Source organism: Canis aureus, chromosome 32 (genome assembly GCF_053574225.1).
Source record: "Canis aureus isolate CA01 chromosome 32, VMU_Caureus_v.1.0, whole genome shotgun sequence".
NCBI lineage: Eukaryota > Metazoa > Chordata > Mammalia > Carnivora > Canidae > Canis > Canis aureus.
In genome coordinates, this window is record NC_135642.1 from 37,130,005 (window position 1) to 37,145,931 (window position 15,927).

Here is a 15,927-nt window from a genome sequence, read left to right on the forward strand (position 1 = left end):
GTCTCTGCCTCTCTCTCTCTCTCTGTCTCTTATGAATAAATAAGCAAAATCTTTTTGAAAAAACCCTGCATTAGGGGTGCCTGGGCGGCTCAGTCAGTTAAGCATCTGCCTTCAGCTCAGGTCATGATCCCGGGGTCCTGGGATGGAGCCCCATAAGGGCTCCCTGCTCAGCGGCGAGCCTGCTTCTCCTGCCTCTCCTGCTCCCCTGGCTCGTGCTCTCTCTCTCTCTCTTTCTCTCTCTCTCTCTAATAAATAAAACCTTTAAAAAAAAAAACTGTACTATAACCTTCAGAAACATTTCCATCCGGTTGATTAAAAGGAATAATTAATGTGATAAACAACTGCTGCACTCAATTATACGGAACAGCTCATTCCCCCTGGAGGTGAGATACCGCAGCACTTGAGCAGCTACATAGGAATCTGTCGACGAGGGGGATCCCTGGGTGGCTCAGTGGTTTAGCGCCTGCCTTGGGCCCAGGGCGTGACCCGGGGTCCCGGGATCAAGTCCCGTGTCGGGCTCCCTGTATGGAGCCTGCTTCTCCCTCTGCCTAGGTCTCTGCCTCTCTATGTCTCTCATGAGTAAGTAAATAAAATTAAAAAAAAAAAAAAAAGGAATCTGTCAACGAGCGCTGGGCAGAATGTTTCTAATTCGCTAGAAATCCAGATTAATAGGATTTTAGAAATTTAGCTGTTCCTTGCAGCTCTCAATAATATGATGCAGGTTCTTCCTCCTGAATGTTCTCTTCACGCATCCCTTCAGCCTGCCCTTCTCACTTCTATCCCTTACTTACAACGTCAACGCCCCTGGAGTAAAAGGCCACTCTGCCCACGCCCGCAGAGCTGGGCCTGGCCTATTCCTTGAGGTCCAACCGAAAGTCACCCTCTCCAGGAAGCCCTCCCGCCCTGGCATGAGCATCTGATTGCTCAGTTACGGCTCCTCTGAGCTCACTGCCGTCTTGGTCCTGCCTACGGCCCTCCTGCCGGCTGGCACAGCTTCCAGCAGCGTTGGGCAGAGCCAGCCCCGCGCGTTAATCCGAATCATGGGCTTCGACACGCTCGCTCGTAGACCGAGTGGCAGCTTCCCACGGGTTTGCTGTCGTGGCTCTGTAATTACGGCGGTGGGGAAAACAGGGGGGACGCAGCGCACCGGCTCACCGAGGACTCTGGCTTTGCCAATCCGCTCCCCACCCCTTCTCGAACATTCGACAACCTCTCTGATATGTTTGTGATGCAGAAGCAGGAGAAAAGAGGGAAGAGGTGAGGGTCGAGGAGGGCTGGGTGGTGGAGTAGGAGGGGGGGTGGTGTCAGGGAAGGCGGGGTGGGGGGTGGATGGGAGCAGAGGGGATCTCCAGGAGCCGTGCTGCTCCTTAAAGTCCAGGAACGGTTCACAAACTTCACCTGCTCCCCCTGCACAGTTCGGACAGAACTAAGCCGTGCTCTTTCCTTCGAGTGGGGCTGTAGGCGGGAGGAGCACATGAGTGTTCGATACCAGAAAGTTCTGACGATCCCAGAGCCGGGGATTGGGGCCCGTGGTCGAGAGGCTGGAGCAGAGCTGCAGAGCAGGCTCTGGCCTCCAGGGCCCTCACCCGTCCATGGGGGAGGCGGGTGGTTGAGACCCATGGGCGTTTCTGGATCTGTGATCCTCCAGGACCCGTCCAGGGCTCACCCTATGCTGGCCAGACAGGCGGGTCCTTGACCTCATTGACAAAGGAGGAGGGAAGGGGTCGTGCTGTGGGTTCGAAGGGCAGGAGAGGGGAGGGTGCTGCAGGGGACTCGGGGGTGCACTCTGGATCTGGGCTTCGGGGTGCGGGTGGGGGCTGAGGGTACTGAGCGCCTGGGTCATGTGCCCCCGGGATGTACCGAGACTCGGAGGGTGGTGGGCCAGCCGTCGTCCAGCACCGGGCCGTGGCCGGGGTCCTCCAGGGAGTACTCCACCCAGAAGGTCACCGGCTTCACGTAGTCGGCAGTGTCCTGAGGAGGAGATGGGACGGGGTGAGGGTGCGTGGAGCACCTGTTCCTGGGCCAGGACGCTGAGAAAACTTCTGCTCCCTGAGGCGGGAGGGCAGCCTCCCCGTCGGCCTCAGGATGAGTCCAGGGTAGAGGAGCATGCTAGGTGGCGGGAGGTGCAGCAGGCCCTCCTCCCGCTGAGCCGTCAAGGCCTGGCACCCGACCCCTAGTGCCTCGGCCTCCGGGGAGCCAGGTGCCCCCCACCCCGTGCGCACACCCTGGCCAATTCCAATGGCCTCTGTATGCTGGTCTCACCCCCTCCTTCAGAAGCTCCTGGCACAGCCCCAGCGCCGTGACACGGCTTCAGGGGTGTGAGGACTCAATGAATGAACAAATGTGTGGATAAAACAGGCTGTTCTGATGCACCCAGGTGTAGATGGTCAAGAAGGGGACGCTTAGAGATGCCTACAAAGTCTCCCAGGTGGAACCCAAATCCTGATGCCACTGGCTTCTCTGTATCCAGGCCGTGGCTCTCCCCAGCTTGGGCTCGCATCAGAATCCCCAGGCGGGCCCAGCGACGCACTGAGGCCTGAGCCCACCTCCAGAATCTCGGATTCGGTGGGTCTGGCCTGGGGCTTGAACACCTGTGTTGCTAACAAGGTCCCCTGTGCCGGGGCTGCTGCTGGTCCGGGGGACCACACCTTGAGAATCAGTACACCAACCATCAGAGGCGACCACATGTTAACAGACGTGAGGACTTCCCACATCTGCTCATCTTTCTGACTTCTGGCCTTTGAACTACAGGGGTCAGGTGGGCTCTGAGTGCCCCCTGCTTGCGTCTCCAAGGCTGGAGCGGTGGCATAGGGATCTGGAGCTTCTATGGGGCCGACTCTTCATCTTCTTCCTTATTTGCAAAACCAGACACCGGGCCACTGTGGGTTCTCTACCTCTCCCAGGCTGCCCACTCTGGGTTCCTCCTCCCTGTCCGCCCCCACCATGGGCCCATCTTGCCTGGTCCTCATCTTCAGCCAATGCCTGCTTCCATTCCCTCCAGCCACGGTCTTTGCAGGCTGACCCCTGTTCCCTCTGTGCAACCTCACGGAGCCCACCTTCCTCCCCAGATTTCCTCCCCCACTAAAGACACAAAGGGCGTCAGAGAGGTTGGGGGAAGAAGGGATTTCGCAGAGGGTACCACAAGGTGACAGGCAGTATGTTCTAGTGGCCTTTGTTCCAGGGCATGAATATGGGGCGGCCAAGGTCCAGGACACCGCACACTGGCTCGCCTCCCGAGGCCTACTGGGGGCTTGGAACCGGCCTGGCGCCAGCTGAGCTCTCTGCCTCCCCCGTGGCAGCCCCTCCTCCAGCTCTGTGTCCCCTTCCTGTCTGAGCTGTGTCCCTGCCGGCGGGGCTGCCGGGCGTCAGGCTCACCAGGACATGGAAGCTGATCCGCTCACAGTGCTCCTGGCCGGAGGAGAGCAGGACAGCTCTGTTGGTGTACCGGTCGCCGCCCTCATCCAGGTGGGCCCGCGGCGTGTACCGCCTCTCATCCATGGTAGCATTGTACCTGATGCCTGCAGGAGGGAGAGGGCAAAACCATGGAGGTGGAGCCACAGTTCCACCTGTCTTTTAAGAGAGCCTCCTGAAAGCCAGCCTCCTCCAGGAAGCCCTCTAGCCTGGCCCGGGCAGAGCTGCTCTTCTCCCCTCGGGAGGCCTGGTGTGGGTGGGAAACTCCCATGCAGGGATCAAGGGAAGCACTGAGAAAGGAGAAAAAGAAGGAACCAAGGAGAAGAGAGGTGAAAGGAGGTGGGATGAAGAGGGGGGCTGATAGCAAAGGGAAAGAGAAAAAGGAAGAAACGCAGGAGAAATGAACGAGGTAGAAGAGGAGGCAGGACGAGGGGCCAGGCTGTTGTGCTCCTTTGAGTCCCTGCTGGAGTCCTGGACACCCCCCAGCTCTCTCTCCACCTTCCAGGTTTTGCCCTGGCCTCCGGGATCCTGTCAGGCCTGGGTCAGAGCCTCTGCAGGCGGCAGTCCCCACCCCACGAGCCCCTGCTGGCAGCTTCTCAAACCTAAGACCCCGTTCTGGGGTTTAAGGCCTGCAGCCTTTAATGAGACTGATCTTTTACTAAATCCAGGAAAGCCTTCGTCTCCTCGCCTGTGCCCCAGCCAGCCTGCATGTGCCAGGTTCTTGACCTTTTTCCTTTTACAGATAAACGTTGAAAGAGGAGCACAGCTGCCCAGGCTGGCCCTGACCTCTCCCCCACCCCACCCCATCCTTCTGGTGGGCCCTGCTCCTTGGCTAAGAAGCTTTCAGAAATCCCAATTGGCTTCCCAGGGCCCAGTGCGGTCCCAGAACCCGCAGCCACTACTTTGTGGGGCCAAGTGGGCCCAGGGCGGCCGTGAGCAGGTGTCTGGCTGCCGCCCTGGCTGGAAGTGATGGTCCTCAGCAGGAAATGCCCTGCCGCAGACGCATACCCACTCTGCACGGTGACCACTGCACCTGGGGCCTTCGTCTGTCTGACCCTCTTGGTTCCTGCTCCCTCTCAGGACTCAGATTCTCTGCATCCAGGATGCCCCTCTTTGCTTCGCTGCTTCCAGGTCCCTGTTCTGAATCCAAATTGTGCACCCCAACTATTTCCTTCTTCCCCCGGCCTCTCCCTTGTTGGTCACTGCTGCAGACTGCCACTCTCGCCCTGGCATGGTATCTCCTTCTTGGCTCCTTGGAATTAGGTCATCAAGGTGGCTCAAGGGGTGACCTGGCACTTGAAAACCATTTCAGTGAAAGCCCAGGTTTTGAAGCAGAGCAATCCCAAAGTCCACAGGGGAGACTGGGGCTGGCAGCAGGAGGTAGGAGGTGGAGAGTAGGGAGGAGCCTGGTTTACCGACTGTGTCCTTCTCGAAATGGGGTGCCAGGAAAATGGGTGTGAAGCAGAGGAAGGCGGCCAGGCAGGTGGCGTCCCTGCCGCTGCGTTTGCAATCCCTGTGGAAGATGTTGATCTTGGACGGCTCAAAGTGGAGGCTGGCATTGATCTGAACCACCGGACGGGACCTGGAGCAGAAGAACACTTGGCTGGGGGTTGGGGTACTCGGCCACCCCTGGAACCCAAGGAGAGGGAAGGGGGGAGATGTGGGGCAGCAGACGGAAATGAATCTGTACACCTTTGGCAGAGGGCAGACAGGGCCCCAGATGTCAAAATATTGGGCAAAAAAAGTGACGGGCAGGTGGAGGGCAGGCGCGTAGCCCCAGAGCCGCCCTTCATCATCTCCTAGCGGTTGTACTTGCTGCAGACCACACTGACTGCCTCGGGTGTCCTCACCCCAACCCTGGAAATTCATTAGAATACTCTGGAGAGTTTTAAAAGAATCCTGATGCCCAGTTTGCCCTCCAGGGCAAATCCGATCAGAATTGGCATCAACATGTCTGAAAGCAGTGCTTCTTGAATTTTAATGTTTGCACAACTGCAGGGGTGGGGTGGGGGTGGATCTTTAACATGTAGATCCTGACCCCCCACAGGCCCACACGGATTCCACATTTCTAGTAAGTCCTCCACGATGCTGTTGCTGTTGGTCTGGGACCAAACTTTGAAGAGCAAGGAGTTAAGGCTCCCAGGTGATTGCCACGTGCAGCCAAAGTGGAGAGCCACTCCCTGTTCCAGAGATTCCCCACGTCTCCACTGGACACTACCCTAGGGGCAGTCACGGAAAAGCAAATTTAGTCTTCTATCGGCCTAAGAAAAACATAATCAGAGAAGGAAGTGTCCTGCATCTCCACACCATGCATTTATATAAAAAGAGGTGAGTGTAGTGTGATTTAGATGTTTCTGAATTTTTGCACGATTATCTGTGCTGATGCTCTGCTCCTAGCTTAAGGGGGCTGGGGGCTCCCCCCTGTGCTGTGCAGTGGCTGGGGTGGCTTGAGTCTTGGCTCTACTGGTTCCCCAGGGACCTTGGGCAGGTCCCATGATCTCTCTGAGGGGGATGTGGGAATCAAAGGAGGTCAGTGAGAGGAGCCCCTTGACAGTGTGGAGTGCTGTGTAAACATCCTAGCTTACACCAGTGCCTTTCAAACGTGGCTGCCCACGAGAGACAAACACTTGGGGATTCTTTCAAGCTTACTCCTGCCCGGGCCCCTTCCCTAGAAACTCTGTTTTATGTGGTCTGGGTAAAGCCTGGGCTATGAGGGTTTGCAAAGCTGCCCAGTTTGTGACAACGTGGATGGACCTAGAAGGGTATGAGCTAAGTGAAATAAGCCGGACAGAGACAGACAAATACTGGGTGATTTCACTTATATGCGAAAAATCTAAAAAAAAAAAAAACCCTAAAAAAATCTAAAACCCAAAACAAACGAATAAACAAACAAAAACAGAATCAGACCTAGAAATACAGAGAACAAAGGGAAGGTTACCAGAGGGGAGGGGCTGGGGGGCTGGGCAAAATGGGTGGGCTGGGGGGAAGGAAGGGGAGGAAAGAGGAGTGGGAGGTACAGGCTTCCAGCTGCGGAATGTGGGAGTCATGGGGATGAAAGACACCCCATAAGGAATACAGCCACTGACACTGTAATAGGGGATGGTGAGGGATGGGATGGTGAGGAAGTGTCCTGCGTCTCCACACCATGCATTTATATAAAAAGAGGTGAGTGGCACAACTGCAGGGGTGGGGTGGGGGTGGATCTTTAACATGTAGATCCTGACCCCCCACAGGCCCACACGGATTCCACATTTCTAGTAAGTCCTCCACGATGCTGTTGCTGGCGAGCACAGCATAACCTATAAACTTGCCGAATCACTATGTTGTACACCTGGGATTAATGGAACATGTACATCACCTATACTTACATAAAAAGAAAGAATAAAAAAGGAGAAAAGGAGCCCCGAGAATCCTAATGGGGCAGTTTGAGGTCTGTGGGGTTTGATCGCACAGTCTTCCCAGAAGGTTCCAGCTCACAATTTCAGCCCTAGGAACATAGCACTTAGGTTTAGACCTCAAAAGCTAGAGCTGGACTGGGTCCTTTCCACCAGACTGGCTCTCTTGGGGTGTGTGTGTGTCTTGTTTCCCGTAAAGCACTCAGTTTGTGTGTCACCCTACGCACCTGCTAGGTCAGGTCTACCTCCTACCCTGGGTCTTGGTCATCTGTTCTTGTTTCCTGGCTGGAACCAACCCAGTGAATACCTTTACCGCCCAAGCTGCTCTTGCTGCTGCTGCCACCCCCAAAGATTCATGAGCCCCCATATGCGGAGCAGACCTTCACCCCCAGGGCCGCCTTTAGAGGGCCAGGGGACACCCCCCCCGGGTGTGTGGGGCAGCCGATGCTCTGGTCATGGCAAACAGAGGATACAAGGGGATATGAGGACCCCCCCCCACAAGATACACTGCACTCTTTCCACCCCTATAATGGTCTGTTGCAAGAAGCAGAGGTGCATCCTGCCTCACTGGAGATCCCATGAATGAGCAGCAGGTGCTAACTGGTTCAGTGATGCCCCCCCACTCCCATTGCTCCTCTTTTCTGCTCCAGGGTCCTTGGCCTCTGGGATGAGGTCACTTGGGAAGCATTACTCATGAGCTCTAGTCTAGGGCTCTGTTTCCTAGGGAACCTGGGCTAAGACATCTCCCTGGGCTAAGGCTGTAATATTTTTGATGACTGAGGGCAGGTCCACTTTTTTACTGTCCCTGTGAAATTGTAGGATACCTCTGTGTAATGCCTTTTTTAAGTTGTATGAAAAATGCGATGGGGCGCCTGGGTGGCTCAGTGGTTGAGTGTCTGCCCTCAGCTCGGGGCGTGATCCTGGAGTCCTGGGATCGAGTCCTTCATAGGGCTACCCTGCAGGACGCCTGCTTCTCCCTCTACCTGTGTCTCTGCCTCTCTGTCTCTGTGTCTCTCATGAATAAAAAAATAAAATCTTAAAACAACAACAACCCGGTGTCCATCATGACCCCCAGAAGAGCCCGAGAGCCAAGAGAAGCAGAACCAACCACAAAATCACAGCGTTGCCCAGGGCGCCCACCGCCAGGTCGACGAGCCCATCCTCATTGAGGTCCAGTTGCCCATGGATGCTGCAGCCAAAATACTGGAGACCAGGAGCCAGGTCAGAGGCCGCGATTCTCTGCAGGGAGCGGGAAGAGAGAGCCGGGTGTGGGTGCTGTTAGCACAGGGCGGGGCGGGGCGGCCCTCAGGGAAGCCAGGATTGGGAGCATCAGAGAGAGCCCACATGGAACCATCAGGAATCGTCCCCAGCCCAAAGCTATGCCCTCTCCTGCTCCGTCATGTCACCTGCCGTCAAGTCCCGGCACCTCTGACCACACGTAGTGGGCCACCTTAGTAAGAAAATACGTAGGCCAAAATGATGACCCTGGGGGCACGGGACCTGAGATGGGTGCTTCTCGAGCGGAGCAAGGTTTCCAGGGAGGAGCAAGCCCACGTGGGAATTCCCACTCTCGGTCCACGGCCTGCTTGGATGTGCTGGGGGAGTGAGGTCCGGGTCCCCAGGGAGGGGGCTTTGCTGTCGCAGGGGGGACACAGGTAAGCAGGCTGCCGACAGGAGTGATGGGGCCGTCCTGAAGACAAAAGCTCCCATTTGGAAATCCCGACCTGAGGTCAGCAGGGCTGGGACAGACTGGAGTCCCTTCCTGCAGGAGCACACGGCCTCCCGGGTGACCAGGACTCGGGCAGCCCCAGCCGCTTGCCAGGGAGCCTCACCTGCTTCGGCGTCTTTAGGATGCTGGCCTGGAAGCCGTGGAAGACGTAGATGGCTCCTCCGTGGTTGTCCTCCAGGGGTGCTCCCACCACCACGTCGCTGTAGGAATCTTGATTGAGGTCCCGGACCGCGGCGATGCACGCCCCGAATCGGGCGTTCTGGTAGCCGTGGGAATCCTCCAGTGTCCCGTTGTAAACAAACCGGTTCTGCAAAACACGGGTGGGAAAAGGCTCAGGGGGACGGGCAAGGGTGCTCAAGGACAGGTCCCCCCTGCCCGCAGCACCCTGTCCCTCCCACCCCCATTTCCCCCCGGGAATCCTCTCTCTGGCTACCTGAGCCCCGTGGTGGCGGCAACAGAGGAGGGTCCTGCTCTCCCCAGCCTGGCTCGGCAGGTGGCCCAGTTCCCCCACCTGTGCCCAGTGAGGGCAGGGCCCAGGTGCCTGGGGGGACCCCAGCAGTACCTGTCTCAGGTTGTAGACGTACACCCGGCCCCGCTCTCGGCCCTCGCTGAAGTACATGGGGGCGCCCACCAGCAGGACATCGGTCACCCCGTCGCTGTCGATGTCCACCGAGGTGATCTCACTCCCATAGTAGGAGCCTATCTGCAGCACAAGGGGGGGGTGGGCTGTGCTGTCCCGGGAGCCGGGGACAGCCTTCCTCCCGGAACCGGGGTGAACAAAGGAAGGGTCTTCTCCCTCTCGCCTCCTCTCCCCACCGTGGCATGGACTCACCTGTTTTCTTTTTCTTTTTTTTGACTCACCTGTTTTCTTTTCTTTTTTTTTTTTTTGACTCACTCATTTCACCTGGTCCCACCCTGCAGTCTTTTCTCCTATCATCCACCGCCCCCCAAGCTCCCGCTTCCTTCTTTCCATTGGTTAATTGTATTGATTGCCATTGGTTCTGTTTGTAAGCCAGTACGATGGCAAAAATGAACAAGATAAGAAAAAGGTATAAAGAAGAAAATAAAAGTCACTCTTTGTCCCAACATCCAATTATAACTCCCACGAACATTTTAGTGCATTTTTGTTCAGTCTGTTTTGTCCAGGGTGTGTGTGGCTGGTTTGTGTGTGCATATATGGTTTTATTTTTATAACCTGGGATCACAGTGTATATATATATACATATATACACATATAATTTAATATACAATTTACATATACATATAATTAAATATATACAATTTAATATATACAGTGTATATATATAGCTTATATATGATTTATTTTATATGTATATGATTTTATATGTATTTATATTTATATTTTATATGTATATGTATATGATTTATTTTATTTTATATGTATAATACATATACATTAATTAAATATACAATTTAATATATATAGTGTATATATATAGCTTATATATGATTTATTTTATTTTATACTTATATGATTTTATTTATTTATTTATTTATTTATTTATTTATTTATTTTCTAAGCATTTTATTTATTTATTCATAGAGACAGAGAGAGAGAGAGGCAGAGACACAGGCAGAGGGAGGAGCAGGCTCCATGCAGGGAGCCTGATGTGGAACTCAATCCCGGGTCTCTGGGATCACGCCCTGGGCTGGAGGCGGCGCTAAACCCGCTGAGCCACCAGGGCTGCCCTACTTATATGATTTTATATGTATTTATATTTATATTTTATATGTATATGATTTATTTTATTTTATATGTATAATACATATACATATAATTACACAATTTAATATATACAGTGTATATATATAGCTTATATATGATTTATTTTATTTTATTTTTTAACATTTTATTTATTTATCCATGAGAAACACAGAGAGAAAGGCAGAGACATAGGCAGAGGGAGAAGCAGACTCCCTGTGGGGAGCCCGATGTGGGACTGGATCTCAGGACCCTGGGATCATGACCTGAGCCAGAGGCAGACGCTCAACCACTGAGCCACCCAGGTGTCCCTATATACGATTTACATATATATATATATATATATATATATATATATATATATATATATTTATTTATTTTTTATATACTATTTTTAAATCAAACAATAGATCACGAGCAATTTCTCCATGATGTGTTATATTTTTTCCTCCAATATGATCACTGGTGGTTCTATAATATTCTAATCACGCATATGCTGCATGTGTATAACCAATCCTCTTGTGGGACATTTGGCTTGTTTCAATTTTTTTTAAAGATTTTATTTATTTATTCATGAAAGTCACAGAGAGAGAGAGAGAGAGAGGCAGAGACTCAGAGGAGAAGCAGGCTCCATGCAGGGAGCCCGATGTGGGACTCGATCCTGGAACTCTAGGATCACACCCTGGGCCGAAGGCAGGCACCAAACCACTGAGCCACCCAGGGATCCCCCTCGTTTCAGTTTTTAATGTTACAAATAACTCTGGGATTAGCACCTGGGATGGGGGATTATGGTTTCTTTTCAGCATTTGAGCACCCACTTTGTTCCCCTCCCCGCTTGGGTGCCTGTGGCCCCCATTTCAATGAGGGTGACACCCACTTAGTCTGAAACCTGAGAGTCCTCCCTGGCTCCACCGCCCCCTCTCCCACGCACAGTCTCCCAGCAAGCCTTGCCTGGTCCACGTCAAACACGTCCTACTTCCCTCCTCTGCTGCCTCTTCTCCGGGTGAGGCACCTGGCGGAGGACCCCCTGCCTCACCCTCCAGCCTGCCCCCCTCCCTGGGCAGCCAGAGTGGCTTCTAGCAGCTGACCACACCACTGCCTTGCTTTCAGAGGGGGTGCACGGGGAAGTCCACATTCTGCTCTGATGGACTCTGATGGACCTGCCTCCCTCCCTATCCAGCCTCTGTGTCCTCCCACACCCCCAAGCTCCCACACTCTCTCCTGACATTCCCAGTGATTTCTCCAAAAGCCCCAGGCTCTGGCTGGCTTCCAGGCTTCCCTCTGTACATACTTTGCTCTTGTCTGCACTCCTCTCCTCTTCTCCCTCCTGGATAATGTCTAACATCCTCAGCTCACTTCCTGTTAGACTCTCGCCCTGCCCTGCCCTGCCTGCAATGGGTACCCCTCCTCCATCTGCTCCCCCCCCCCCGCCCCACACCAGCACCCGCTTCCCCCTACAGAGAGTGCTGTGTCCCCTCCACACCTGAGTATGATAATAATATAATACATATAATCAATATGTATTGAACCAATGGGTCACTTGGGAAGGATGAAGGAGCTCTTTGCATGGACAGACCCTGTGTGACATGCTTTATAGCCTCAGTTGGCTCATGTGAGCCTCTTGCTACCTTAGGAGAGATCACCCTCCTCATTTTACAGGGAATGAACCGAAATCACTCGCGCAAGGTCAGAAGGTTGGCCACAGCCAAACTGGGTTGAGACTCCAGTCTGACACCTGAGCCCGTGACACTCCCTCCCCCGCCGCCTCCTGGCTCAGAGTGCTTTGAGGAGCAATCTATCTTCAAGTATTAAGAGCTTTTAACTGAGAAGCAAGAGAGAAATACAGAAGAGAGGAGAATGGAGATCTCAACAAGGGGTGGGGGAGGGAAGAGCTATCCCCTCTGTAAAGTAATTAAGAGGCAGACAGAGCAAATAAGGGAGCAGGGAAGGGAGACTTTTGTCTAAATATGTAGCCTCAGCTATGTGGGTCACGGTGATTTGGAATCCACTTAATTTAGCTGCCTTCAGCACTGCGGTTTCTCGTTCGGATGTTGGAGGCGGAACCGGGCAGTAAAAATGTCATAAATTCATCAGCAAATTCCCTCCAGCTCTCAAGGTCTAGCCCTGGATTCCCGAAAGAGCCGGCCCTGGGCAGAGTGTGGGCAGGCAGGATGGAGGCCGGGGGACGGAGCCATGCCCTGGGCTGCCAGTGAACCTTGAGGCGGGAAGAGGAACCGTGGCTGCCTGAGCCAGAGGGATTTAGGTTAGACCCAGCGAGGAGCTTGTCCTCATGGTGACAGGCCAAGGGCAGTAAAAGATGCAGGGGACAGGGCTGTTCCTGGGGGGACAGTTCTCCGCAGAGCCGAGGGTGAGCTGGGGATGGTGGTGCAGGCCTGGCTAGGGCTCAGGTCAGGCCCGGGATGCTGTGGATGCTGAGTGCAGCCAGGAGGGGTGTGTGTGTGTGTGTGTGTGTGTGTGTGTATGTGCGCACACACGCGTGCTGGCTTTGGGGTTGTCAGGGGTCAGGAGGTAGCATGAAGCAGAGCCACACCAAGAGTCCTCGGTTCTAAATCTGACCCAGCCTTGAATCCACTGGATCACTTTGGAAAAGCTACGTGGCTTCTTGGGACCACTGTCTTCCTCGGCTGTTGGAATGACTTGGATCAGAACCCTGTTCTCTGATCTTCCCACCACCAGTGCTCCTATCCTAGCTTCACAACTGGCACGCATGACCATCCAACACGGGACTCTGAGCAACACAGTGCGGTTCCCATGCGGCCCGGGCGGGGGCGGGGGGTGGCGCTGGCGGCTCTAGCCTTCTGCATTGTTCCCATTCCAGGGACAGGAAAGAAGCTGGTGTGCCCGTGAACCCAGGGGGCCTCATTGCAGTGGGGCCGGGGCGGGGTGGGGGGGGGATGCTGCAGTTGCTCCCACTGCTGGCAGCGTGAAGGTGGCTTGAGGAACGTGACAGTCCCTCAGGATGCCTGGGGGCCCTGGCAGCCCGAGCTGGGGAGCCACAGCCGAGATCCTGCCTCTAACCTGAACCCTTTACATGAATGGAGAGAAGCTGGCTGTTGGGGACAAAGGTCTGGCCCCAGAAACAAGAGGTCCACGAAATGGAGATAAGCAAGCTCTCCTAGGTTCTCCTTGCTGTAGCAAGGACCAGGGCCTGGCTTTCTGGAGAAGGGATAGTCCAGCTCCAAGGCTGGTATGCACCCCCGACACCCCGACTGGAGTCACTCCACTCCGGAGTCCCCACCAGCCCAGCCTCCCCGCCTCCCCGCTGTGTATGCCCTCCCACGGCACCTACCTCCACCCCCAGACTCCCCCTTCATTACCTGCTCACCCCGCAGGGCCTGGTGGATGGTGAGACTCCTGTTGTTGTGCATGGTGAACAGGATGGCTTTGCCCGTGTGGTTGAACCGGGGTGCTCCTGCCACGTACACCCACCCCTGCCTGGAGGACATGACCGACGTGACGGTGTACCCTGCCACAGGAGGAAACAGGCTGGTCTCTGCCCCAGCTCCTCAGCTGTGCCTGAGCACAGGCCAGTCAGGGCAGGCTGAGCCGGTGCAGACCTGCAGGGTGGTCACTCCTAGGTACAACTGGGGAAGCCTGAAAGAGGCAAAGCTCAGGATGGGGCTTTGGAGGGTGAACAGAATTCAAGCACCCCGGCCCCAGCTGGAGGCACCAAGGCAGCCGGGTGAGGCTGCTGAAAGGCACTGTTGACCTGGAGCGTGCACCCCCTCCTTCACCGGAGTCCCGAGTCCCGCATGTGTGGGGGAGCAGGGAGGAGGGAGACGGTGAACCCAAGCTGGGCTTCATTACATATTGGGCAGGCTTTGGTTTTGATCCCCACCAGTTGTCTGTCTGGGGACCAGCCGGTGTTATCCTCATCAGGGTAACCTGCTGGAAAGCGGTTCATGGAGAACCACAGCCAGGTGGAGGGAGCTGCTCCGCTGGGCATCGACACGGGGTCCTTGCAGTCCCAGAACTTTGCAGACTCAAAGGAGCGAGCCCCTAGGCTCCTCTCAGTCCCACACGCACACTACGCAAGCAAGGAAGAAATGGAAGCCAGGGCACCTTCCGGAAAGGCCACCACTCCATGCCCTCGGGCTGGCTTTGCCGGATGGCGGTGAATCTCGAGGCAGAGCCTAGAGCCCCACTTTCTGCCCGATGGCCTCGGGTGCTGGATCCCAGTTTTTAGATGCGTTTGTTGGCAGTTCCTGGACCGTCTCTGGCAAATGGATGTCTCCCCCTGCCATGTGTGCGTGTGCGAGTGTGTGTGGGTAAGGGTGCCACCATGGTCCACTGGTTGCCCACACAGAGGCTGCAGGATGCATAGACGAGTTCACTGAGTGGCTGGGAGCGCGGATGCAGGACGGTGAGCTACTCTGGTTCCAGACACATTTTTGACTCTTAGAGCTGTATCCTGGGGACTGGGGCTTGAAAGGTCAGTGAAGCAGGAGGTAGCACAGGCTGATAGGGCTGTGTATTAGCACAATCATAAATATATGAGGGTATAAATATATGACCTTACGGCGTGGGGTCAGCTTGTTTGCTTGCTTGCTTTTTCTCTCTTTTCTCTTTATTTTTAGGAGGGGAGGGGCAAAGGGAGAGAGAATCTTCATACTCGACTTGGAGCCCGACTCAGGGCTCCATCTCCCAACCCCGAGGTCATGACCTGAGCCCAAATCAAGAGCCCAATGCTCAGCTGACCCAGGGGTGCCATCCAGGCACCCCACCAAGCTTTCTTTTGAGCTCCAAATGGCACTACTGAAAATGTTCTCAATTAGCCCCTGGCTCTGGGCTTCCTCAGAAGGGGGGGACAGTGGTGGGAGGGGCTTGGGGGCCAAATGTCCTGGAAGCACGCGTGGGCTGCCTTTCAAAGCAGCATGAAGCATTGAGAGCTTCCTGCTTCCCACAGTCTGCTGGCTGTGGCTTCAGTTTCCGTGTGGTTCTTTGGCCAGCAGGCAGGGCCATCCTGACAGCTGGATCGACCTCCCAGAAGGCCTGACAAGATGACAGGGGAAGACCCGTGGCCAGAAGTCCACACAGCTTCCTTGTGTGGAGGCGGAGAGCCTGGCCTCCTGAAGTCCTTCCTCCAAAACCCTCTCTCCCTTGGGGCACATAGAAAGGAATCTTCCAGAGATCCCAGACACTGTCCTCGTGGCTGAGCCCCAGAGGGAGGAGAAGAGAGAGGCATTCCTTCAGGATTCCCACCCAAGATGGTTGGGCCTTGCAAGGGATTTGCAGCCTGGCTCTGCCCCACCAGGGTCTCCTGGGAGGAGGAAGACAGCTCTGCTGGGCCAGGAGAGATGGTGGCGGGAGACTCATCTTGCTACCCTCTCACTCGGATACCTTCACTGTCCCTCCTGCTAGCATAATAAAGCTCCAACTCCTCAACCCGGCATTCGAGGCCTCCAGCTACAGCCTGCCCTAACCCGCCTTCCCCTTCCTGCTGCACCCCTCTGCCCCAGCCTGACCTGTCTACTTCCTGGGTCCTGAACTCGCCGAGCACTTTCCACACCTCCCTCCTTCTCTTGGACCTTTTTGGCTTCTTCAGTCTCTTCCTGCCCCAGGGACCTGGTGCAGACCCCAGCACAATCCCAGGGGTGGCCAGGGTGTGCGGCCACTGGAGCGTGACGACCCACAGCGTTTGTCTCAAT

At 55.0% G+C, this 15,927-nt stretch overlaps 1 protein-coding gene across 3 annotated transcripts in view; it reads right to left on the bottom strand.

Annotated features, from left to right (window-relative positions):
- ITGA11 (integrin subunit alpha 11) overlaps positions 1–15,927 on the bottom strand; it is a 113,406-nt gene that overhangs the window by 18,116 nt on the left and 79,363 nt on the right. For all 3 annotated transcript variants that reach the window (XM_077881646.1, XM_077881648.1, XM_077881647.1), the window contains 7 exons: positions 13,597–13,745; positions 9,098–9,238; positions 8,639–8,842; positions 7,915–8,045; positions 4,827–4,993; positions 3,376–3,518; positions 1,861–1,971 (listed from right to left, as the gene is read on the bottom strand). In XM_077881646.1, coding sequence (XP_077737772.1) covers positions 1,861–1,971; positions 3,376–3,518; positions 4,827–4,993; positions 7,915–8,045; positions 8,639–8,842; positions 9,098–9,238; positions 13,597–13,745 — 1,046 coding nt within the window. The remainder of the gene's footprint in view (positions 1–1,860; positions 1,972–3,375; positions 3,519–4,826; positions 4,994–7,914; positions 8,046–8,638; positions 8,843–9,097; positions 9,239–13,596; positions 13,746–15,927) is intronic.